At 39.9% G+C, this 24,492-nt stretch overlaps 1 protein-coding gene across 2 annotated transcripts in view; it reads left to right on the forward strand.

The window, feature by feature from the left end:
* Window positions 1-22,134, forward strand: part of NRIP1 (nuclear receptor interacting protein 1) — an 89,739-nt gene extending 67,605 nt beyond the window's left edge. For both annotated transcript variants that reach the window (XM_014938169.1, XM_014938170.1), the window contains one exon: window positions 13,134-22,134. In XM_014938169.1, the coding sequence (XP_014793655.1) occupies window positions 13,503-16,988 (3,486 nt within the window). In that variant the 5' untranslated portion in view covers window positions 13,134-13,502 and the 3' untranslated portion in view covers window positions 16,989-22,134. The remainder of the gene's footprint in view (window positions 1-13,133) is intronic.
* Window positions 22,135-24,492: the final 2,358 nt, after the last annotated feature.

Consider the following 24,492-nt stretch of genomic DNA (forward strand, 5'->3'; position numbering starts at 1 on the left):
TAATTAAAGTAAAAGCTTTTTCAAGCGTTAGGGTTCTTACGTATTAATCAGTAAACTGAAATAAGCTATATGACTCCAAATAGACTTGGTTTAGAATTTGAAGTGTTGGGTAGCTATACTGCTAATAAACTAATGTGTTTCTTAAAATGTTTTTGGTTGTGAAATGTCTTATATGCACATTTTTCATGTGTGCTTGGTTCTTAGAGTAAGTTGCCGATTTGTTTGCAGATCTTAAATGAACTTCTGTTTTTTAAAAAAAGTCTTGAATAATAATAATTGCCTGATCATTTTTTTTTTCTTCCTAACACTTCAGTGCAGTGAGAAGCTTTCTCAGCATCTCACAAAGTAGGAACAATAGAAATTCCACTTTAAAAAATAAGAAAAGCGGAGGGGTTGGGTTTTTTTCCCCTATTTTGCTGAAAAGATTAAGAAAAAGAGGGGCTAAGGAGGAGCAGAATTGTATTGCCCCAAGGTCTACCACTTAACTCCATTTGATCTTAAACCAGGGACTGCGTCACTATCAGGGCTAAAAACACCTATCGGTTTGTGCTGAGAAGCTCACATCCCAGGCTTCAGGAGTGATTTGTATCTGGCTCTAGTAGCTCAGGCAATACTGTAGCATAAAATGGTGACAATCTAATTCTTGTGAAGGATGTTTTCAAGAAGGAGGCATCTTTTTAAACTTGCTTTTGTTTTTTATTTTGGTCTTTTTATCATTTAAGGCCTCATCATTAGTAGCTGAACCAACCCAATCACACAGGTAGAGTGCTGCAAATGTAATGCCTATACAAAAAATGAAATGGAGAAAAATCAGTAAACAAATGTTGAAATACAGCCGAAACAAGATGTAGGAGGGTGTGATGGCACGAAGGTTTTACTGGCAATATCTGAGATGCCCACATACAAGTGAGTTACGCAGGTCACCCCAAATGGGTTCCAATAAAAGCTTTATACCAACACGAACAGCCCTATTTATAGACATAGCTCTCTGTCTAAATATAAACTGCTCCCAGTCGTGTCTAGACTAACATCAGAGCTGTTCTGGTGTTGAAAGTGGGGGTTCAGAAGTAAAAGTACAAGCCACACTATTCTTTAAATTACTACTTGTTAATAACGAGCATCTAAACTTTGTGGCAGCGGTACACCTTTGAATGTCATGTGACGTTGTGTCGCCCAAGACACCTTTTCTTCCTCTTGTTTAAGTGTCAGAAGGTACGTCTGGTGGACGTGACCTGCAGGCTAAATATTCTTCAGCGTGTGTTTAAAGCTTTGAGAATGTATCTGTGGGTGGGTGGGTGAATGGATGGATAGATCAGTAAATGACTTTCATTGCTAACTATTTTCAGTGGCTGAGTTTTTAATGAGTCTTTCAACTGTTGCTACTGTGTTTAATCTGCTCACTTACTCAGTGTTCAGCATTAGAGCCGCTTTCTAAGAGGTAAATGTTGTCCTGATTACAGAAGAGGTTAGTTTGATTGTGTTCTGCACAGACCTTGTGTTACGAGTTCTGGTTTTTTTTTTTTTTTTAATTGAGAAATATATGCTGTGCACACAGATAATTAGGATAGATAAGCAAGTGTTGTGTTTGGAAGCACACATCCAAATATACAATTGCTATATTAAGATAAGTAACTCGGACTGCATGAAGCAATAAACCGAGGTCCTGATTCTCTAGCAGTGGTCTTACTGTCAGGTCCTGTATTTCTGAGTGGGTTTTCCGTTTGGATTTGGGATTTAATATGTATCAGCACATAGTTTAATAGAGCGACAAGGGTGGCAAAAAGTGTCTTCTACAACCTTTTCATTTAGCATAAGAGTTCTTTCTTAGTTTACTTGATACACTGCCTAAAATCTCCTGTTAAAATAAGTAAGGAGAGGGCAGCTGCCCTTAAAGGTAGGGAGTACTTAAAACATGTAGTGTACCAATGTGAAGAAAATGTAGTGGTATTTCTGGTAAGTGCACTAAAAAAAAATATCCAGGAGCTTTGATCAAATGCCAGCTCTTACACCAGTCCTCTTTGTAATCTTTCTTGCTGATCTGTGACCTTGACCTTGTGTTTGTGTTTGTGTGTCAAATCTATTTTAGGGATGGACAAACTAAGTTCAGTTTAATAGGATTTATACTCCAGCTTCACAGGATGCCTTAGTAAAACAGAAAAATTAAAATATTTAAATTAATTCCTCTATTACTAGTCATCTTTTCAGATTTCGGAGGGTTTGAAAAGAACATTGACTTTTTTTTTTTTTTAAAATCTGTTTAGGAGATGCTTCTTAAAAAGGCATCTTTATCTCACCCATGAACTCCTCCAAATTGAGCACAGACCTTCTGCCTGGAGGTGGGCTTTCTGCTTGGAGAAGTTTGCCGGTGGCAGTGCTCCTCTTGCTTTCATTTGGTGTAAGTGCGGTTCAGCACTGAAAGGAGGAGGCCTTGCTCTTCGTCCTTCCTCACACTGCTCTCATAGTCTCACATTCCCACACAGAGAACTGTGAAACAACCACTGGGCAGTATCTTTGGGGTTTCTTCTGATGTCCTTTGTCTTGCCTGGCAGGAGCTTCCTACAGGAGTGCTTGTGTCAATGCAGGGAAAGTGGCAGGAGCAAGCAGCTGCAGATCTGTAGACCAAGACAAGGGCTGCGTGATTTGACAGCAGCTTCACACTTAGATAAAAATTCTAGTGGAAATCATGTTTTTGTATCCATTTAAATGTGCAGCTTCTGAACTAGTTTGTTTTATTTATTACTGGCGTTGTTCTTCGTGGCAACTGAAATGGTCTTTTTTTTTCTAGAGATCAATATGGTGCTCGCTAGCAGCCAGTTAGACTCTGATGTGCTGGTGCCTCTTGCGTTCATCAGGACTCTTGAGCTCAGGCTTAATTTTAGACATACGCTAACATGGCAGAGAAGTTGCTCGGTGTGACTGACTCTTTAGGCATGTGGCTTTATAAAGGCTTAATGAGGTTGTTGGTTTGATAGCACTACAAAAGATGGGCCCAAATTAGCGAATACTTACACGCAAGTATGGAGTAATAGATTTATTTTTAATAGGTCTTTTATTTTGGGGATGATGTAATATGTAGAAAATCACACGCTTTCTTCCGAAATTTATCACGCATCCATGTTGTTTTGGTCTGTACAGTTTTTAAATGGGTGTAAGCACCTGTTTCAGCTTCCTTGACATGAGTGGAACAAGAAGTAACAAATAGTATTTTCTTGCTAATTTGCAATTATTTCCTTCATGCAGCATTCATGAAAGACGGATATAAAACATTAGTTAGAACTCTTTTCCACAATCTTCTGACAGCGTATTATCTTTCTTCTTAAAATACTTGTCATTTTTATCAAGATAAAATTTGAGAAATTACTTCAAAGTGTATGCCCTTATATTGAGGGGTAGTTAAACACTTCCATCTGCCAGCCATCCATTCTTCCTGCCATGACTTTGTGGCAAGGAGTACAGTTTTCATTGCTTTTTAGCTGAGTCAGTATTGTAGTTATTCTGATTTGACTTATGGCTAAGGTTGAGTTGCAGCCGAATTTCTAATGTTTGAGGGTATTATTAAATAACTGATCATCTCTGTATACATCTGTATGACTTAACAGGCTTTTAGTATTTTACTTGGGGTTTTGTGTTATGAATGTTTTCAAATTAATTCTAGCACAGTGGTAAGATAAGGACATTCTGTGACATTTCTGTACAGGATGTCATTAGCCTCTTCTCTCCAGGTTTCACTAAAGTTGGTTCTTGTGTTGTATCTTTAATTCTGCTTGGTTTTATTGCTGCTTTGGAGACGAAAAAAAATATTGTAATTGAACTAGTAGGTACTTTCTTGCTAATGCAGTTTTTTCTTTTCCCACTTAACTGAAATTACATAAGCCTTTTCTGTGTCCATACCCTTAAGAAACGTCATCTACAATAACCTGAAATCTCCCATTACAATAGAAGCTATATTGTCCTTCCACTCACTTAAAACCCAAATGATCTAGGTCTTTAGCATGCATTTATGGGGCTTTACATGTAATTGAATACTGTGCAACTGTGAATCCATACTTCACCTTGCTATGGAATTGCTGTGTATTTGTGTTCAGTTAGCTCAAACCTACTCCGTTGAAAAGTCTAGAAAGTGGCTTTCATTTGTAACTAACTGTGAGATGCTTGATCCCAAGTGGAACACAGGTACTACTGTCAATATAAGCTCCACATTGCTTCTTAATACTTTGTTGTAGTTTGGTCTCTGTGAAACCAATTCTTGGTTAAAATAACATAAAGTGACTTTACCATATGACAAATCATTTAACGTGTACGGTTACTCCAACAAATCCAAGAAATACACAATTTTATTGTAGTACTGTGAATAAATGGCTGTATCTTTAGATCCCTCAAACAAGCCGAAGGTCAGAGTTGTGTGGAAATGCATTATCTGCATGCATTGATCGTAACTCAAAAGCATCATTGTCCAGAACAGGCCATTGATTTCTTCACTGTATATTAATCAAGTTTCATTCTTGGGGAGCTGACATAGAGTTAAATGCATAATCAGTGATCTGTTTTTGTCAGTGTTGGAGGGAATGGGAATCTGGTTGTTAGTTTCCTTTTAATAGTTTGTTTATAGGCAAATGGATTACAAAGACTGGAAAGATGCATCCTCTATCCTTCCTGTTGTACCTACCAGTATATTTTCCCACCCTCTATCAGGAAAATAGATTTAGGTATATATTTTTGTGTCTATTTGCTGTTGGTCTCTGAATAAGAAGACTCAATTAACCAAAAACCTTTCTGCTCACTGTACTTTCAACTAACAGGGTAGCACGCTGATGAGATTTAGTGATATGTGCTTCTTCTGGATTCCTGTCCAAAGATACCCTTTACAGTGCTGTTACAGAACAAAATAGAAATGTTCCTCCAGTAGTATTTGTAAGAACAAATATACGTGTGTGGGTCTGTGATACGGAATTGCCTGAATGCTCAGTTACAGGGGTAAATTGTAAGTGATATGAACAGGGTGGGGTTTTCCACATCTGAGAGTGATTATTTCTGTGATGTTCAATACTTTTACTTGTTAGAATAAGAAATAATAATTTAAGGTAGGCTGACATTAGCTATTGTTTGAAGAGTGCCAAAAGCATGGAAAATGGCCACACGTGGGATTCATCTCTGAACTTAGTGGAACTTCTTAGCAGGCGGTTCTGACGTGTAGGCCAGATTTGGATTAAGCTGTGCACAGCGCTTGAATGTACTTGTGTAAACCTGGTAGCGCTACTTAGAATCATAGAATCGTTCAGGTTGGAAAAAACCCTGGGATCATCGAGTCCAGCCATCAGCCCTACTCTACAAAGTTCTCCCCTACACCATATCCCCCAGCACCGCATCTAAACAAGTCTTAAACACGTCCAGGGATGGTGATGTGATGCCCACCTCCCTGGGCAGCCTGTTCCAGTCTCTGACCACTCTTTCTGTGAAGAATTGTTTCCAAATGTCCAGTCTAAACCTACCCTGCTGCAGCTTGAAGCCATTCCCTCTTGTTCTATCACTAATTACCTGTGAGAAGAGACCAGCACCAGCCTCTCTACAGTGTCCTTTCGAGCAGTTGTAGAGAGTGATGAGGTCTCCCTTCAGCCTCCTCTTCCTCAAACTAAACAGCCCCAGCTCCCCCAATCGCTCTTCACTTAACTTCAGCTGTTCTGGGGGTTTGCTTGGGTTTTGGGTGGTGTTGGGTGAGGGGTGGCTTTTTTGTTGAGTAGAGTTTTCTTGGTTTGGGGGTTTGGTTTGGTTTGGTTTTACCCCCTCCTTCCTGCTGGGTTGGTGCAGTGAGCTTTGAAAACAGGAGTTGCGTGGAAGTGAAGCAGGGCCTTGTGTGCGAGCTGGGCGCTTGCTCTGGGGGAGAGGCAGCTGCCTGGGTTGAGTGCCAGCCTGGGACGAGTGGTGGCAGAGGCAGTGTGTTGAAATACCCTGCTTTTTGGGGCAGGCCAGCCTTCTCCCTCACTGCCGGGAGCACTGGGCTTACAGTGGCACCTGAGCTGTCATGGCACGGTCATGGTGCCTGCGGCACGGACATGGCTTTTATCTGCCAGTGCCCCTGCTGCCGGGTGGCTGCCCTTTGTGCTCCTGCTCTCCCCTCTCGGGGAAGAGCCGTGCGTGTCAGAGCTGGATGGGCATCTTCTTCGCAAGGTGCTTCCCCAGGGTTGGGTGAAGGAGCTGCCAGCCACGGCCAGCACTGCTCAGGCTTTCCCTCTTCCACGTGGAAAGGCCTGGCTGGTCAGTTTGAGGCCTCCTGGCTCCCGCTGCTCTCCTGGCATGGGCCTGCCTTGCTGCCCCTCTCCCCCGCCCTGAAAGGCCCTCTGCATAAACACGAAAATCTCTCTGACATTTCCACACCTCATTTAAGCAGACAGTGGAAATATTATATTCCCCCCGTGATGTATTACATATCGTCCCAAAGCTCCTCGTTGCTGTGAGCTGGTGTTGCCATGGGCTGGGTGAGTCAGAGATTCCCGGACGGTGGAGAATCCCATGTGAAATCTGAGGAGTGGAGGGACTCGGAGATGAGGTGTCCAAAACCCCCTTTCCACACCCCAGAGGGAATATGTAGGAACAACCTTCCCTTCCTTATGTGCCTCTGGGGCCACAATTAACAACATCAGTAATTAGCATTTACATCATCTTAGCAGTCTCTTAAAAGCCAAAGTAAACCTAAGTAGTCTCTACCACCAGAACAGTTGGGGTTTTTTCTTCCACACTGGGTTGTTGGTTTGCTAACATTTCAGTCCAGTGCTCTGTCAAATCTTATTCTCACAAGAAAAGCTGTTTCTTGTGCCTACTGCACTGTTGGTTCTGCGTTCCTGTCAATTTTACATGACTTAGGACTTCTCAGTTCCTCAGTGCTCCTTCTCGTAAAATGGTAGATTCTGTATCTCTTTGAGCTGTTGCGTCAGCTGTTATGGAATCGGTTTTCTGACAGATTTAAAAAAAAAAAAAAATAAAAATCTCTGAAGGTATTTAAAAGACGTGTAGATGTAGTTCTGAGCTTTAGTGGTAACTTGGCAGTGCTAGGATGACAGTTGGACTTGATGATCTTAAACGTCTTCCAACCAAAGTGATTCTATGGTTCTAAATCCTGCCATTTAAGTTGCTAAAACCATCAGAAGGTTTTGATTGGGTTGGTTTGTGCCTATTCCCTTCCACTCACTCCCTTTCCTTCCCTCAGTACTGGGAAGAAAAAACCACAACCAACACCCCTTTCTGTTTTCTAAAACTTAAGTCAGTAAGATCAGAACTGTGTTTGGCAGGACGCAACTTAATGAAACAATGGAAGCAAGGCTTTTCCATTTCATATATTTTTGCAGGACTTAGTCTTGAAGTTGTGGCTGTTGCTAACCCTGCCGCTGTCAAATATCCCCCCAAAAAGGGGGTATTTTATCAAGCGAGGAGGGGTGCTACCATATGCTGAAGGACTGTGCCAGCTGGGAGGGAACACCCCTGCCCAGGATGGGGGACGCCGGCTGCGGGGCAGGGTCGGGGCCTCAGGAGCCCCTCCAGAAATCTCGCTACTGCAACATGATTCCCTGTGTGGCCTCTCCTGACTGAGCTGTTCCAAAGTGATAGGTTATCCTTTCCATGTTTAAAATGTCTTTTGGAGTCAGTTAGTAGACCTACCGAAGGAGTGAATAACATGCCGAGCTCCTGGGAAGAAGCCTATTTTTGCTTTCTCAAAGTGATATCCTATGATTGTAGGAGGGGAGCCCGATTTATATATTTTTTTTAAATGAATTTATTGTAAAAAGGCTTGTTGATTCCCAAGTTCTTTTGAGTGCAGCCGTGGAAGAATTCACCCATTTATTGCTGAATTCTGCTCCACCATCTGATCACTTTTGCCTTTTTTTGTCTTTTTCTAAGTTACATTTGCAAAGGGAACCTTTAAAATGTCTTGACAGCCTGAATCAAAACTGTGAAGAGGTCTCAGCTGCTGCATTCATCTCAATGGATTTCTGACATAAAGCAGGGATTTAGCAAAGCACTTCAATACTCAATTCTCTTAAAGCACATGCTTAAGTGCCGTTGAAGTACCTGCACGTTTGTGCAGCTCTGGATTTGGTGCTGTGGGTGGTTGAATCAGGCCTGTTGCACTGCTTATAACCTTAGCAAAGAGAGTCAACTGAAGTGCTTATACCACCGCTCTGAAAACATCCTTCCTGCCTGCTAAAATCAAAGTAGTACAAATTGAGTTTAACAACAAAATAATTCTGGGACAGCTAGTCTCATTTTCCAGAGTCATTTTAGTTCACTGCAGGATTCTGCTGCAGTTTCCAGTGCATCTAGGAATTTTTTTGGAGACCTTAATTTCATCGTGCTCTGCAGCGTTTCACTGCAGACAGCTATAAGGATGGGGAATAATTTAAAATCCTATGTTTTAGGTGCTTACGCAGTACTATTCCTGGAGCTGTTGAGCAACACACAGCCTTTAATATATTTATCGTCAATTATCTTTCTGAAGTTTGCATCTATTATTACTCCATCTGGGAAAACAGGGTACAGAAAAGTAAAACCAGAAATCAGACAGCCTGTCTGCAGCACAGCGAGTAATTGGACCCCTGGATCCCAAGCTGCCACTGTAATCACTGTACTGCATTCCTCAAATCTGTAATAATTAAAATGACTGTCTGAGCCATTGGTTGATGTGGTGGGCTGTAGGCTTTACATTAGGGAATACGAGAACAGGAAGGCAGTGAGCTAGTGAGAGACTTTTTTTCTGGCTCTTCCAGTAGTTTCTAACCATTAGAAGACTGAATTTATTAAATAACTAAAGATTTAAATTTCACAGACCAGTTTGATTTCAGCTCTACAAATTCATGCTTTGACTCAACTTAAAAATGGGACATAAAATTACTACAGGAATGTTAATAGTCATTAAAGAAGTCTGAAATGCAGTTAATAAAAATGTTTTATCTGTGTATATGTATAGATATCTCAACCTCTATTAATCATTCTAGCACTGTGCATGAGTTTGGGTAATCTCTCTTTTGCGAAGCGTTCACGTGGGCGATCAGCTAGCCATTGCTGCTTTCCTAAACAAATACCTTAATAGTTTCTATTTCTAGATTTTTTCATAAGATCTTGAATAAAGACTACAGAAGAAGACACCTTGATAATATGAAGTTTTATGAGTTATCTCAATGACATTGTGTAGTCTCAAATAATACTAGTCTAGTGTTTTTAAGTTACCATACCTCTCTGTTAGTTTAGCAAAAGGATTTAACTAGAAATGCTAGTCTGGGATATTGGAAAATTGTCTGTGGGTATCATTTTACTAGTTTAAATTGTGAACTGTTCTTAATTTCTTAAATGGCAGCGGGTGATTATCTGTTTTGTTAGCTAGGAGTCTGCTGTTTGTTTAGAGTCTCTAATTAGGTTTTAGAGCTGAGGTTTTTGTTAATTCCAATAGTTCTTTAAAAAAAATATATATATTCAGGCATAAAAAGCCATTGGCCTGGATGCTGTTACGGTTTAACCTATGAGAAGATGCGTTCTTAAATTTCATTATTTTTTGCAGCAGTAATTCTTTATAGTAAGCAAAGGATCTTAAGTTTATTATTATTATTATTATTCTTTTAAGACCTTTATGATGGCTAAGTATATCTATAGTTTTCAAAGAAAGAAAAACTCCAACAACTGCAAAAGTAGAATTAATATTCTGGGCATACACAGTTTCTATAGTTCCGTGTACATTTTAATATTCTCTTATCTCCCCTATTCTGCCAACAGTTTTTCCCTAGGCACGTTTTAAAAGGCTGTAGGACTGATTTCCCATGGTATGCTCCACTTGGGGAGCGTCTCCCCAGGTTACCACGTTTGTGCTACCAATCCTGCTGCTGCTTTAGTTCTGCCTAGGCAAGCACGGCTTAATGAGCTGTGGTCAGTGCCTGTTCGTGGAGGTTCTGGAAACATTCTCTGCAAAACAAGTGTTTTATTTATTTGTTAGGGTACAGAGGTCTGGGAGAAGATTGTTGAAACAACCAAAAGTAGCGCATATACAATAGTTACATCGTCAGTAAAGCATGTCAACTTTAATTTATCGATTAATTTTGTCACAATAGTTTAAAATAATTTTTAGGTCTAGGGATTCATAGACATCAGAAGTTCATGTTAGAGCCTCATTATGATAAGCTTACTTCAGCCTTTTTTGGGAAATGTGAGATGTATTGATGTAGGGCTTCTTTCTCTTCCTTCTGCCTTTTTTCTTCATGTTCTTTTTTTCTTTCCTCAGCTCTGCTAATTTCCAGAATAATATTTAATAGTGAGAAAAGTTACTTAAATTTCAGTGGGTCCAGGGAAATTCTCTGGTACAATCTGTATGTTTTTAAAAGGTTGCTGAATAGTTACCTTAGTGTATAGCTAAACATTCATTTCCAAAGCTGGTTTGGTTTCCACATGACCACATTCTGTTAGTGGAAGAAAAGTGTACTTGGTTCAAAAGTTGCTGGAAATGCCTGGTTATTGCATTCAAACCCTGAAATGTACTACTTGGCTTTCCATCACAAATAAGGTGTAGGTTTAGAGACGGTTTTTTAATAATGCAATTTCAGTTATTGACAGATGACTTCATCACACTTGTGTATTGAACATTAAAGCCTTGTAACGCTGTAGTACCGGTTGCAGCACTAGATCAAAATAGGCTATTTAGAAGGATTGCTGGCGTCCCATTCCTTATGTGTTAAGTGCTTTTCATATTTTATTCTCTTTAACGAAGGCTCCTTTTCATCAACCCGATTTCGGTGAAATTGTCAATATTTCCTTAGGACTGAGTAATTTAAAAAAAAAAAAAAAGGTAGCAAAACACTTCTTAGAGTGGCTATTGATGTAAACTGTACTGGCTACAAGTGTCGTCATCTGCAACAGGCTTTTTGAGTACCCGAAGGGTTTGCGTAAATGCATTGTCTTCTTTTAATTACCTGGAGCTGTAATGAGTCAAGTTTTACTGAATATTGGCTTAACGGTGCATTTGTTTGGGACTTTATCTTAAAGGTGACCTGCAAGGTTTGATTTTTATCAGACAGTAAGAAATCTTGAAAAAATTTCAATTTTATTCTCTTAAACACAAAGCACACAGTATCAAATGCTACTCGCTCCTTTTTAAGAACAGCATGCTGTCAGCTTAATTCCCTTTTGAAATACGAAAATGTGCATGCAGATAAACAGTTTATTTTTGGAGGCTGGAAAACTGTATTTTCCGGATAAAGTGCATTCCCAAATATTTGAGGGAATAAGTGTAACTGTATTGATGTTGCAGTTGCTGGATACTTGTTACATTCATTGGAAACCTTGGGTTTTTTTGGTTTTTTTTCAAGGATTTGTTATTCTGATTTTAGTCTATTTTGGGTTGAAACTGCAAATGCCCACCCAGAGGTACACATGTTTTTGAAAGAACAGTAGGATGATCAGTAATTTTTAATTAGGTGAATCCACATTTACGTTATATATTTGAGTGAACACAGTGCCTTCTGCAGGTAGTTATGTAAATGCTGGTTAATGCAGCTATGTTTTTGAGACAAGTACTGAGACCCCAGCAATAGCTACAAACTTTTCATTTTATATTTAGATACGTGGATGTACACGTTTACACTACAATGCATTGCTGGTGTCATTTTGGTTTTTTTGTGATAGCTCAGTTTTTAAAGTTTCTCTAAATGACTTAAAACCTAGTAAGGGAGTATTTGTGCAGGGGGATATATGAGCTGTTAACATTATGGCTGTGTAGTTGTTCTTCTGATTCTTTACTTTATTTTGGATCTGATATTTTTCTGACTTCTCGTTGCCTGTAGCTTTTGAATTAAAAAATAGCCTCTGGGAAATCAATCATAAAATATTCATTCACTGTAAGGAGGCAAGGATTTCATCTGTGTACGTCCTTTTAAAACTTGTAAATACAAGTTTTCAATGGGCTTTTAGTCTGTGAAAGGAAATTGCAGAGTTAGACATGTGGAAAGACACTTAACTTTGCTTGTGTTGAATATTTATGCCCATTTAGGACTGAATGGGTGAAGGAATAGGCATGTGTGGTGTAATGATCTCAATATTGAACTGTGTTGACTGTCTGAACTGTTCACGTTATCATTGACCAGTGATACAACTGAAACTGAAGAGATGCATTAAGCATAAGCGCCATTGTTGTGCTTTTTCAAACAGCTTTTTATAGCACGCTGCCTCATGCAAGGAGTTCTTTGAAAATAACAAAACTTCAAGGAAGACCTGGGTAGTCGTTTTGGGTTTTTTTTACCGTTATATGTATAATACATGGAAAGAATGTAAAGGTAAAAATCTTCCAGCAAAGGGGTGATTTTTATGTCAGGTTTTATATTTTATCAGGAACATAAACACCCTTTTCACCACTCCTATCACATGACTTCTAATGACTTCTGTTAGTTGGGAGCTGTAAGAACAACAGATTTCTTCCCTGTTGTGCTATCATACTAGATTTTGCATTACTAGATAGTCCTGGGCAGCAGTGGCAATTTGGGTTCTACTTTTAGTGATGTCATCTACCTGCCACGCAAAAACTTACTCATATGATACTGCCTCTTCTGTTATTTGAAAAGAGATTCAACATGAACCTGAACACTGACTTTAGGCATGTCTTTTCCCATTAATTCTCTTTTAGAGAAATAGCTTGCATGTCCTGTGTATTTACATAATAAGAAGAAAGGTTGATGCTTTTTGATGATGTAAAATAATATCAAATGTAATTTTTAAAAACTATATTTAGAGTGTTTTAAGATTTTTCCTTTCATGGCTGCTATTCCTTATTTTCAGCTGTAGGATAAAGAAATTCCATGAACATTTGTAGTAGCTATACTTAGGGTAGTTAAGCTTGATTTTTGTATAAAATATTGTGTCTCAGAACTGTTTTCACAAGTTCTTTAAATTAGTTACCAGGTACTTTGGCCATTACTTGACTTTCAATTTATTCTGGAATGTGGTTATTGCTTGTGTATCCTGAATATCTGTCTAAGATTATGTGTGGGTCTTTTTTTTTAAAAAAAGAAAAGGGGAAAAAAGTAGTCTTATGCAATTAGATCTTATCCTAAGTCTTTTCTTTCTTGACCACTTGTTTTTTGTTTTGTTCTTTTGTTTTTTTCACTTAGGAATTTTGTGTACTTGGTGGAGATGGAAAAAGATGAAAAACAAGCTGACTTCCTGGAGAAAGAAGGCGGCAAATACTTAATGGAACTTTGTTACTGTGGAACCGCGTTTTGAGTGCTCCTCCTAGACATCTTTCAGAAATATTGGAGATACCAGCAGATTGATATGGTTGGAAGCCTGGGTCATCAAACAGTATACACTGGAAGAAGCCTGCTTGGAATATGACGTTTTTGTATTGTTTCTGAAAGTCTGTGAGAAAACACTATAGACACTTACCCGTTATTTCTTAACTCTGCATCTCGATTTAGCTACAGCAAAACTAGTCTTTAAAGTAAATAGAACCAGAGCCCTTTTGGAAACTTTTATTGAACATGACTCATGGAGAAGAGCTTGGCTCTGAGATGCACCAGGATTCTGTTGTTCTAACTTACCTAGAAGGATTACTAATGCATCAAGCAGCAGGAGGCTCAGGTACTGCAGTTGACAAAAAGTCTACTGGGCATAGTGGAGAGGATCAAAACTTTAAGATTTCTGGAAATATATTTCCCAGCTGTCAAAGTAATGGTCCAGTTCTTAACACAAAAACATATCAGGGATCTGGCATGCTGCACCTCAAAAAAGCAAGACTGTTGCAGTCTTCTGAAGACTGGAATGCAGCAAAGAGAAGGCGGTTGTCTGATTCCATTGTGGATTTAGATGGAAAAAAGGAAGCTTTGTTAGCTGGCATGGTTGAAAATGTGCCTAAAGGCAAACAGGATAGCACATTACTTGCCTCTTTGCTTCAGTCATTCAGCTCTAGGCTGCAGAGTGTTGCTCTGTCACAGCAGATTAGGCAGAGCCTTAAGGAGCAAGGGTATTCCCTTAGCCATGATTCTTTACAAGTGGAGAAAGATTTAAGGTGCTACGGTGTCGCATCCAGTCACCTGAAGACTCTACTGAAGAAGAGCAAAGCAAAAGATCAGAAGCTGGACAACAGCCTGCCTGATATAACAAAGAACCTGCCTAAGGAGAGGTTTATAGAATCTCCTCATGCGGTGCAGAGTGGACCTAAAGTGATAAATGAGCCACTGTCATGTGCTGCAAGGTTGCAAGCTGTTGCAAGCATGGTAGAGAAACGATCTAGTCCTGCTGCCTCGCCGAAGCCCAGCGTAGCATGCAGCCAGCTAGCTTTACTCCTTTCAAGTGAAGCTCACTTGCAGCAGTACTCCAGGGAACATGCTTTAAAAGCACAAAATGCAAATCAAATAGCAAGCGAGAGACTTGCCGCTATGGCCAGATTACAAGAAAGTGCTCAGAAAGATATTGGCCAATTTGGTTTAGCAAAAGGAATGACAAGCCATCTCAATGGTCAAACAGGATCATCAACCAAAACTGTATCTAGCAAAAGCAATATGGCACCGTTTCAGAGCTCGGTGGGAGTCATGCATTCACCTGCCAAAAATGTGGGATACAAAAATACTTTGGAAAGGAGCAACCTGAAAACCTGCCCCAGCAACAGTTTGCTCTTGCATCTCCTGAAAAGCCAGGATACCACCAAACATGTAAAAAGGCACGAACAGAGTGAGAGAGCCAGCATTTTTGAAGACAGCAGCACACCAACAACTATTGATGAGTATTCAGACAACAACCCTAGTTTTACAGATGACAGCAGTGATGATGAAAGCTCCCATTCTAACTGTCTTCCTATAGACTTATCCTTTAAACAGAGGACAGATAAACCAGATGCAGGTCCGCCTGCATCACTGGATAACCTGACTCAGTCCTTGCTTCACAACTGGGATCCCAAAGTTTCCTCTCCGGAGAACAAGGAAGACAAAGACACTCCGAAGGCTTCGAAGCTGAATCCCCACCAGAAAGTAACACTGCTTCAGCTGTTACTTGGGCATAAGAGTGAAGAAAAGGTAGACAAGAGTAATGACCCTCAGGGACCACACAGTGCGGCTGATGTGGCAAAATTCACTGTACAGACTGGTAAAAGGACTCCTGTTACTGACAGTCCCAGTGCAAATCGAATGACTCCGTTAAGCACTCCACCTTTGCTGGCTTCTACAAAAGCAGACTCTCCTATAAATCTCTCTCACCAATCGTTAGCCATCAAGCGTAGCTCGCCACCGTATGCCTGCAGCATCCAGCCAGACAGGCTGGTGAACCCCGCCTCTAAACATTTGATAGACCTTTCTAAAAGCAAAGAAATTCAAGGAGCCAAGCTGAACAGGAACGATAGTCCCCAGAACTCCTCGGCTTTCAGCGCCAGCAAGCTGTTGCAGAACCTCGCTCAGTGCGGCATGCAGACTGCCATGTCAAGTGAAGAACAAAGAGCCGGCAAACAGCTGCTAGCGGGGAGCACAGATAAACCTGTAGGCTTGATTGATAGATTGAACAGCCCTCTGCTTACGAATAAATTGAGTACGCACGAAGAAAATAGCAAAATATTCAGTTGTCAGCCTGCACCCGCTGAACAAGGACTTCCAGGTTCAGAAATAGAAAATCTCCTTGAAAGGCGCACTGTCCTTCAGCTGCTTCTCGGAACTCCCAATAAAGGTAAAAGTGAAAAGAAAGAGAGGATGCTTTTAAGAGATGAAAGTTCTCCAGAACAGACAGATAAGGCTTTGAATGAGCAAATATTGACGGTGAAAATAAAAACTGAACCGACTGAAGAATCAAATGTTCCTTATAATTCAAATGCACAACAAGTGAGAGAGTGCAAGGGTAACAAATTTCAAGGGTTTGCCCATTCACTGCAGAGAAACACAGCTGCTTCTCCAGCGTCTGAGGAGTTGAAATCTGAGCCTCTTTCACCTCAAGATTTCTCTTTTTCCAAAAACGGCCTGCTAAGTCGGTTGCTGAGACAGAGTCAAGACAGTTACCCTGCAGATGAGCTGGACAGGAGTCACCGAAACAATGACCTGACACACCTTGAATCAAAGAGTCTTTGCACAGTACCGAAGAAGAGGAAGCTTCATGCTGAGCCTTTGGAAAGTCCCTTAAAAAAGATGAAAAGTAATGTGTCTGATGCTGCAAACAATCATGCTTCCCCTACCGAGGCACTGTATGGGCCTTTGCTGAACCAGCAAGAACTGAAATTCAGCAGAAGTGATGCTGAATTTAAATACGCTGTAAGTCATGGCTTGAATAACGAAAGTGAAAATAGGAGTTGGTCTAGAGATAGTAAAGGCTTTAATGTGTTGAAACAGCTGCTTCTCTCAGAAAACTGTGAGAGAGATCTGTCACAACATAGGAATAACATACTAACAGAGGGCAAGAAAAAAGGAAACAAAACCAGTGCAACAATTAATAAACCTGAATTCAGCATTTCTTCAGTAGGTACACTGATGGGAAGCCCCGTGCAGCAGAACAATTGTGTAGACCATAGAACATTTCAGTATCCCTTAGCAGTCAAAAGTCCTGCTGGTTCCCCCTTCCCTGAACATATGGGAAGTACAGTATCTAGACTTGAGTCCGACCAGTTTAGCATGTGTCCCGTGCCCAGTGAAAAAGGGCCCATCAGATGGGTGATCACAGGTATGGACAAGAGTGATTATGAAAAAGACTCTCCGAGACTGACCAAAACCAATCCAATATTGTACTACATGTTACAGAAAGGCGGCAACTCTGTTAGTAGCCAAGAAGCACATGACAAAGAAATCTGGAATGAACCTTCATTTACTGATAGTTCAACTCATGTTACAATCAAAGAGGAGTTGACATCCGATGCAGAGCTTAAAACTCCTTTTAGTAACTTAAGAAGCCCTTACAACAGCCATATGGGGAGTAAGACCTCTCATCAACATGGTGTGAATGGAGAAGCGCATGGACTTCTGGAAAAAGTGCTAACAATCAAAAAAGAGCCAGAATAAACTACAGCCTCCTCAATGAGTTTACAATCACTGGTTTTGAATCTTTGTTTAAAAAAAAAAAAAGAGAGAGAAAAAAATGAGTATGAACTTGACTACTGTATAAATTGAGCATGATTTTAGAGAAGCATGGTCTAATTGAAACATGTTTTCATTTGATAAACTTTTTATTTTTCTGGTGATGTTATTTAAAATACATGTAGATAAAATTTGCTTTACAATAGATTGTCACAAGGAAACTAGAAAGGTTGTAATCTGTACAAGACATTTCTGTATGCATCAGATTAAGTTATGAGTACTCTTTGATCAGAGTCTTATTTGGATCTGCAAGTTTTTGGTATAACATAAAGTGTACAGCCTAGGTGGTGGTAATGCTGCGTTTCCTCCCTCCCTGTAAAATAATCCTTATTTTTTGGAAGCCTGAGCATAGAGACAGTGTACTTTTTTTTTTTTGAATGTTTAATATGTTTTGTGAAATTTTAAGAATAACTTTTAAGAAATGGAGCAGTCCGTCCAAGGTATTAGCTCGTCATATTGGAAAACCTCTGTCAGTGTTAATAATTGAAATGCACTGAAATGTATTTTTTAGTGCTTCCAAAATTTTTATTGTTATTTTTAAATCTTGTTTGTGGTCCTGCCAGAATAGTGGTGTAAAATCTATTTTTCTTCCTTGCCCTGCTCTTGACAAATGCCTTCCTCAGAATCCTTAGCCATAGTTGTGAGTTACTAGTTACGATTAAGGGGTTTTTCTAGGGTTTTATACAAAAGGCTGATTTTCATAGGCCATGCAAGTACTGCATGAGTCGTCTTAACGGCGCATTCCTGTCACTTCCCTGCTTAAAAGGGGAAAGCCAAAATGCCTCTTGGAGTAGTGCCATTAAGAAAGCTTAGTAGATATATTTGGTGAGGAAAATAGTAGAAAGTTTGCGAAGCAGATGAGCAAATTGTGTCTTTAGTGTCATCCTGCTTCCCCTGCAGTAGAATACCAACTGTGCTAAAGCAGCACATCAGGCTTCCACTCAAAGATGGGATAGGATTTTAATGAAAAATGTGTTGGCCTCTTCCTACAGCCAGGGAAAAGAATCCATATTCTGCCAATATTTATTACTCTCTGAACAGCTGATGCGTGATTTGATGCACCACCCTTTCACTGCAGAAAACCTGGTTTTAGAATAATTTTTCAGGTTGCACTGAGGATAAAATTGTGGTTTTGTCATGTTCTGTAATGGATAGTGGGACACGTCTGAGAAATCCTGCTCTGCCCTTTCCCTCAATCCCCACCTGTGCTGTGATTTGTAACATCTGGCAATACCAGCCTGAGATGGGAGTAGCTGAAAATTGCGGTCAAAGCTGAGGCACCTTAAAAGAATTGCTGGCTGGGGAAGAGGCACGTGGCTCTGCTTCCCTGTTAACACTGCCAGTGTTAACTCCATTTGCCGCCCTTATTTCTCGTGGGGGAGGAGGAGGAGGACAAAATCCAGGTCTTCTAAATTATATGCATTATTGGCAACTGTAAGTTTTGCTGAACTTTTTACTCCCCTGAAAAAAAAAATATGTTCTGTGTAGCCTATAATTTCACTGATAATCCCCTATCCCATCAGCAAACAGCTAAGTAGTTGGCTTGCACAGGTAATGAAAGCTACGCTCTGCTTTAATTTTGACAATTTTCGCCATTGAGAGCCGATGGCATGACAAAACTGCTGTTTCTGTCCATCTCATGGATGCATAGCAGAGAGGAGAGATGGGGCATTTTGCTCTTTTCCTTTCAGGTTTGGTTTTGGAGATCCTTTTCCCAGATGGCTGGCTTGCCAAAACAGAGCGAGCTGTTGTCCCCCTCTTGTCCTCCACCCCCTGCCTGGGATCAGTTTCCCCTCTTTCCAGTGCAGTCCCTACTGACAGGGACTTCTCCTGGCTGCCAGCTGGAAAATGCACCACTATTCTGTTTTACCCCTCTGGGGGATACCTTCATGTAGGGAACACAAATATTTGGCAGTATCCGATATAAAACATTCCCCCTGGTTTATATGAGAAATAACAGAGCGATTTAAAGATATATTTTTATGTTACTTGGGTGAAGCGTAATATATTAATGGGCTGTACAAAGAAGATTTATATTTTAAAACCTTCACACAAATCTAATATCATTTTAAATGTCATTGTCTGAAGTATAATATAAAAATAAAATTTTGTTTGTCTTTAATATTGCATTTATAAGTGGCCCAATGACAATTCAGATGTCTCATAGAATAATCATTAACGAGATAAAGTATATTTTGGATTGACAGTGGAACTGAATTCTTTTTATATGAGTCAACCCAGCAGAAATATTAAAAAGATGGTATTTGTTCCATCCATTAAATGTCTCTTAAAGTCTTAATTGATTATTTTTCTTGAAACAGCATGTATATAGCTAGGAAATATATACAATATAGAATAATAGATGGTCCCCAGAGTAAATACAGGGCTATAATTTACTTGAAGGGCTCCACAGAAAAATGCAGCTTGGATGGATGTGGAATAATCTGGTTGGAAAAAATTCGTCAAAACAAAGTTGAGATGAAAAGTAGGGAGGAGAGTCTAACCCTAACAAAAAGTAATATTGGAGTCTAGGAGTGTGCTTACCTATGTATTTATTCTATGGTAGTCTATTGTTATAATATATACTTTTGAACGTTTAGTTTTTAAAATTTTATAAAACATTTAAGTTAAAACGTTAACAGCTTGACCAGTTAATGATTAGCTTTCTTTTTAGGTGATATTAATGAAAGGGTATTACCATTCTCACAGACGTCAGTAAACTCTAATACACAAAAGCTTCAGTTTAGGACCTGCTGTCCATGGAAGAATCTTACCTCTTGTGGGCGTTGCAGTCTCCAGCAGCACGTAAGGCACCGGTGAGGCCCTTGAGACAGGGTAGGTCATGCCACCGGAGAGCTCTGCAGTCAGCTGCCAAGAGGGCTTCAGTCTCCTCTCTGAAATTCTCCAGTATCACTGCTGTTACCCCTCCCTAGGGAAAAGAGGTCTTCTTTAAAATCTGCCCTGGCCACATTTACAGCCTTTAAACCTGAGGACCAAAGGCTCTTTAAGCATTTTTTTTTATATATATATCTTGTAGGTGAATAGAAAGGGGTCACCGTTGTTTTCCTTGGGGACTTTTCCATCAGAAAAGGGGGTGCAGGATCTGGGTTTTCTGCACCAGCAGAAGGCTTGGGCTGGCCATGTTTCCCCAAGCAACTCAAAGATCCTTGATTTCCACCGGTTCCTATAGATGAAGGATAAACCAAGGTCATCTGAGCAATGCTTGGTAGTCTCAACAACTCCTGTCTCCTCGGTTCAGTAGACGTTCACTGCTAGGCTATGCATTTCGGCTGTCCCCAGTATGGTTCCCCAGTCTGGGGGAGTGGAAGCTTCAAAGATAGTGGAGAAGGCTGGAGTTTCAGCTAGGCTTTTAGACTATAGACTTGGAGGAGAACGGGGCCTTGTCAGATGTTGGCAGCAGTGGCTGTGTAGGTGAAGAGGTGCAGGATTGATGGGTGCTGTTGTGTGATCTCACCATCAGAGGAGCCAGGGGAGGAGATCAGATCCCGATTGTAGCTGCTGAGACTGCTGGGAGAAAGCTGCCTCCACCCTGTGAAGAAGTTAGGGATGCGTCTGCTACACTTAAATTGTAATTGCATCCCCTTGGGACTTGTACCTGAATCAACTTTAACCTCACTTAGAGCAGTAGCAGGAGCAGTTGGGTTGCAGAGTGCCCCGGTGCCTTGCTCGAGGGGGCACTTACAGGCTCGTGCTGCTTCACCCACTGTGGTGGTGGAGCGATCCAACCTACCTAGATTTGGGGATTGGCTGGTCATTGCCAAGCAGATATGCCTTTTCTTTCCAGAGGAAAGCGTGCAGGACTGAGAGAACCAGATTTCTAGTGTCTCCTCTGCCAAAGTTTGAGGAAACGATGGGGGGGTAACGCATGACCACAGAATCAGAGGTGTTTTGCTGGAGGGCTTCTCTACTGGTACCACGTAACCGGATGGCTCAGTTTGAGAAGCTTGTAAACATTATGAGATCAAAAGGGAATTCAGCCATAACTTTCACTTTTCTTAGCCATTTACTCTTAGTAATGTTTTTAAATTTTTAATTTACAAATGTTTTTAAAAGAAAGAAATGAATGGTTTAAATTTTCCCCGTTAAATGTTGGTGAAAGTATTACAGCTCTCATTGACGTCAGTGACATGATATTACCAGTTTGTTCTCTGCCACATCTTACAGAGGAGTAAACTGGTAAGTATATATTATATATATTTATATATAATGTAAATATATTGACTTGTTACACCTATAATATGTTGAAATTGGTTTTTAAAAGGTGATGTAAATAGTGGTTTCCTTAATGAAAAATACATATTTTGTATTGTTCTAATGCAAAGGAAAAAAAAAATGTTTTAATCTTTTTTGTTATGTATATTCCATGTATAAGTGTAAATATGATCACATAGGTTTAAAAACTTTTGCATGTATGTATACAGTTGCAAGTCTGGAAGAATGTATAGAAAAATACTTTTATTTAAAGTTGTGATTACCTGCTGCATGAAAAGTGCATGGGGGACCCTGTGCATCTGTGCGTTGGCAAAAAAAAAAATAATGTCTTAACAAGTCAGATCAGTTCAAAACACAACAGTATTCCACTTCTGGACATGACTTCTGCTGTGGTATTTTAGCTTTGTGAAAGAATGTGCTTCAAATCAAAAGGGTCTGGGGGGAAAAAAAAAACAAAAAACAAAAACGAAAACAAATGCAAACCTACTTTTAAAACATGAAGTATTCGTACATCGATAATCAGTCATGTAAGTTCAGGACTCCATTTTGCGTAATTGAAATACTGTACCAGGACTATTCCATCCCTGTAAAACAAAGGAATATTGATTTTCATTACCATACATAAGAATTCGGGATTTGACCACAACCAGTTTTATTGTGATGTGTCTTCAGTAATTTATCTAACTGGTCTCATTTTTTTATTAGAAATTAATTTCCTCATGTGATGTCACAAAACTGTACATACTGCAGTGTGAAGTTTTTTTAAATCTTTCAGTGTTTACTTCCTGCAGAAGATTTGAATAAATGAGAAAAATGCATTGTCTTGATGGTTTTTAAATCTGCTTTATTTCATGTGTACTTTCTGTTATCGAAGTGTTAGCGGGCTCTTGGCATCAATGCTATTAATATAAATTTATGACAACAAAAATATCTCAAGGAACTTGGGGACACGTAGCCTTCAACAAGGCCACTGACTGGAAACGGAGAGTCATGGAGCTGGAAATGAAACAATCTAAATCAGATTAGCAGCTTTACTTTACAAAGCACTGTGCTATGCTTTATTCAAATAGCCTTCTGCTTATTAATTGGAAGTCAGTGACCAGAAACAGGGAATTTTCATAAAATGGGCATTTCCATAAAATGGGAATTTTCATGTGAAAATCCTGTTAAACGAATGTTGAAATGTTTTTCAGATCCCGTGTGCAGGGCAGGAAAGGTGTTTTTTCCCACTAAAATCTCCTTTGATCCATATCACAAGGAACGCTTCTTAGTTGTATTCAATTTAAGTTCTTAAACATGTAGAAGTGAGCACCATTTACCTGTGCAGACTATCCAAAGATTTAACAGTGCACTTACATCACATTTTGCAGTTTTTCAGTTAGTTTATGATAGTGCAAATGGTGGATTTCAACATCAGTGCAAGCACTGTTTCTCTGGAGAATTTTTGTTCCAAGGTGACTGGGGATGCTGTGTCTGAAGCTGTATAGTTGCAAGCAGACACTTGGGTCCTGACTGTCTTGGGTAACAGTAAAAGCTATTTTCACAAATTATCCTACATTTTCAGATCTCTTAGCAATAAATATGAGGTTCTTTGGAAGCTTTCTGGAAAGCATAAATCATAATCCATAAAATTGATTTAAAAACAGTAATTCCAACTCCATAGGTCTCAGCTAGGGCTTCATGAAGTATGTAGCTGAGCGTTGGGTTGGGTATCCTAGATGGAATAGGATTGGGATACTGCTGTCTTTGGATATGTCATCTTAAAGTATGTATATAATGCCACCAGTGATGCTTGGCTTCAGAGGGAAAAGGCTCTCGACCCAGCTTCTGCGTAGCTGCTTCTCTCTGCAAGAAGGCTTGCCCCTGATTTGAGGGATGAATGGCTAAGCCAAAATACAGCCATATGAAAAAGCAATATACCTAAGGAGCCGATTTAGTCTTCTAATGGCAGTGCAGCTTGGAAATAACTTCTGAAATACGTGCTTCCTTCCTCAGTGGCTCAGTTCCTTTGGTTTTGATTCTATTCGCCAAGCAAAACCAGTGGGCTATGCTTTTATTTGTGATGCCCTAGGACGGTTCCTTGGAGCACCTGAATGCCACTGATTTTTGTTTTATTACTCAAGGGGGATTTTAGCCCCTTGTAACTTCACTATATTTATACAATATTTTTTTTTTTGGTGTTGTAATACAAGTGAAACTTGGATTGTGTCTACCGGAACAAACAGGGCTGCGGAGTTGAGCATGTGGTATGTTAAACAGCCTGTGGAGTGATGAGGATCTTGAACGGGTGTAAATATTCCAGGAAACATTTCACCCCAAGTGAACGTTACCAATATTTGCTTAGTGATTCATAATAAACTCACTCAAAAATGCCTCAAACCACCAGCGAACTCGTTCCAGACAGACCTGTGGTCGTGCGGAATCTTCTTGATCTTCAGTTTGTTCCTCACAAAAAGAAACCTGCCCATGATGTTGATGATTTTTCACAGAACAGCCACTGGAAAAAAAAAAAAAAAAAAGAAAGTTTCTGCTTCAGAGATTTCAGAATGTGTGGGGGGAAAAAATAGTAATTGCATTGAGGGGACTTGGCAGCCCAATCTTATGTTCCTCAATGAAATGAACTCTGGCGTTATGGGCATCAAGGACAGATGTGGGCTCAGATCATTTGCAGGCCAATGCATTCTTTATCAGGGTAGAAAACATTGTTGCAGTTATACAAACGCATCTACACATAAGAAAAGTAAAGCAAATTATTCTTCATTAGCTGTAAACTTTGTCTAGAAAAATGTGATTTTTTTGAACAGAAGAAGATAATGACATTGCTTTTCGGTGTGACACAACTTGGCGCATTAGACACATGTAGTGCACCCATGGGAGTGTCTGTAGGGACTTGATATGAGCCTCGAGCAACGGCTGTGACATGCAGGTAATAATTGTTGATAATATTTTTGTTTCCTTTTCATTGTCAGAGTGACTCAAAGGGAGCATGGCAGAAACTCGGGGCATGAAAATCCTCTCTGCTGGTAAATACCAGTGCCGCTAAGGAAAGAGCATATGCCAATCCGAGTTCAGAGCAGCTCACTTTGATTAGCTTTTTTAAGGACTGCTTGCTCTTAATGAATAAAGTTATTTGCCACTTTTTCCAGATGACTTTTCTGATTAAGCTACTTAGAATTTAACTGAATGCAAAATGAAC

This window comes from Calidris pugnax, unplaced genomic scaffold (genome assembly GCF_001431845.1).
Source record: "Calidris pugnax isolate Ruff unplaced genomic scaffold, ASM143184v1 scaffold25, whole genome shotgun sequence".
Classification (NCBI taxonomy): Eukaryota; Metazoa; Chordata; class Aves; order Charadriiformes; family Scolopacidae; genus Calidris; species Calidris pugnax.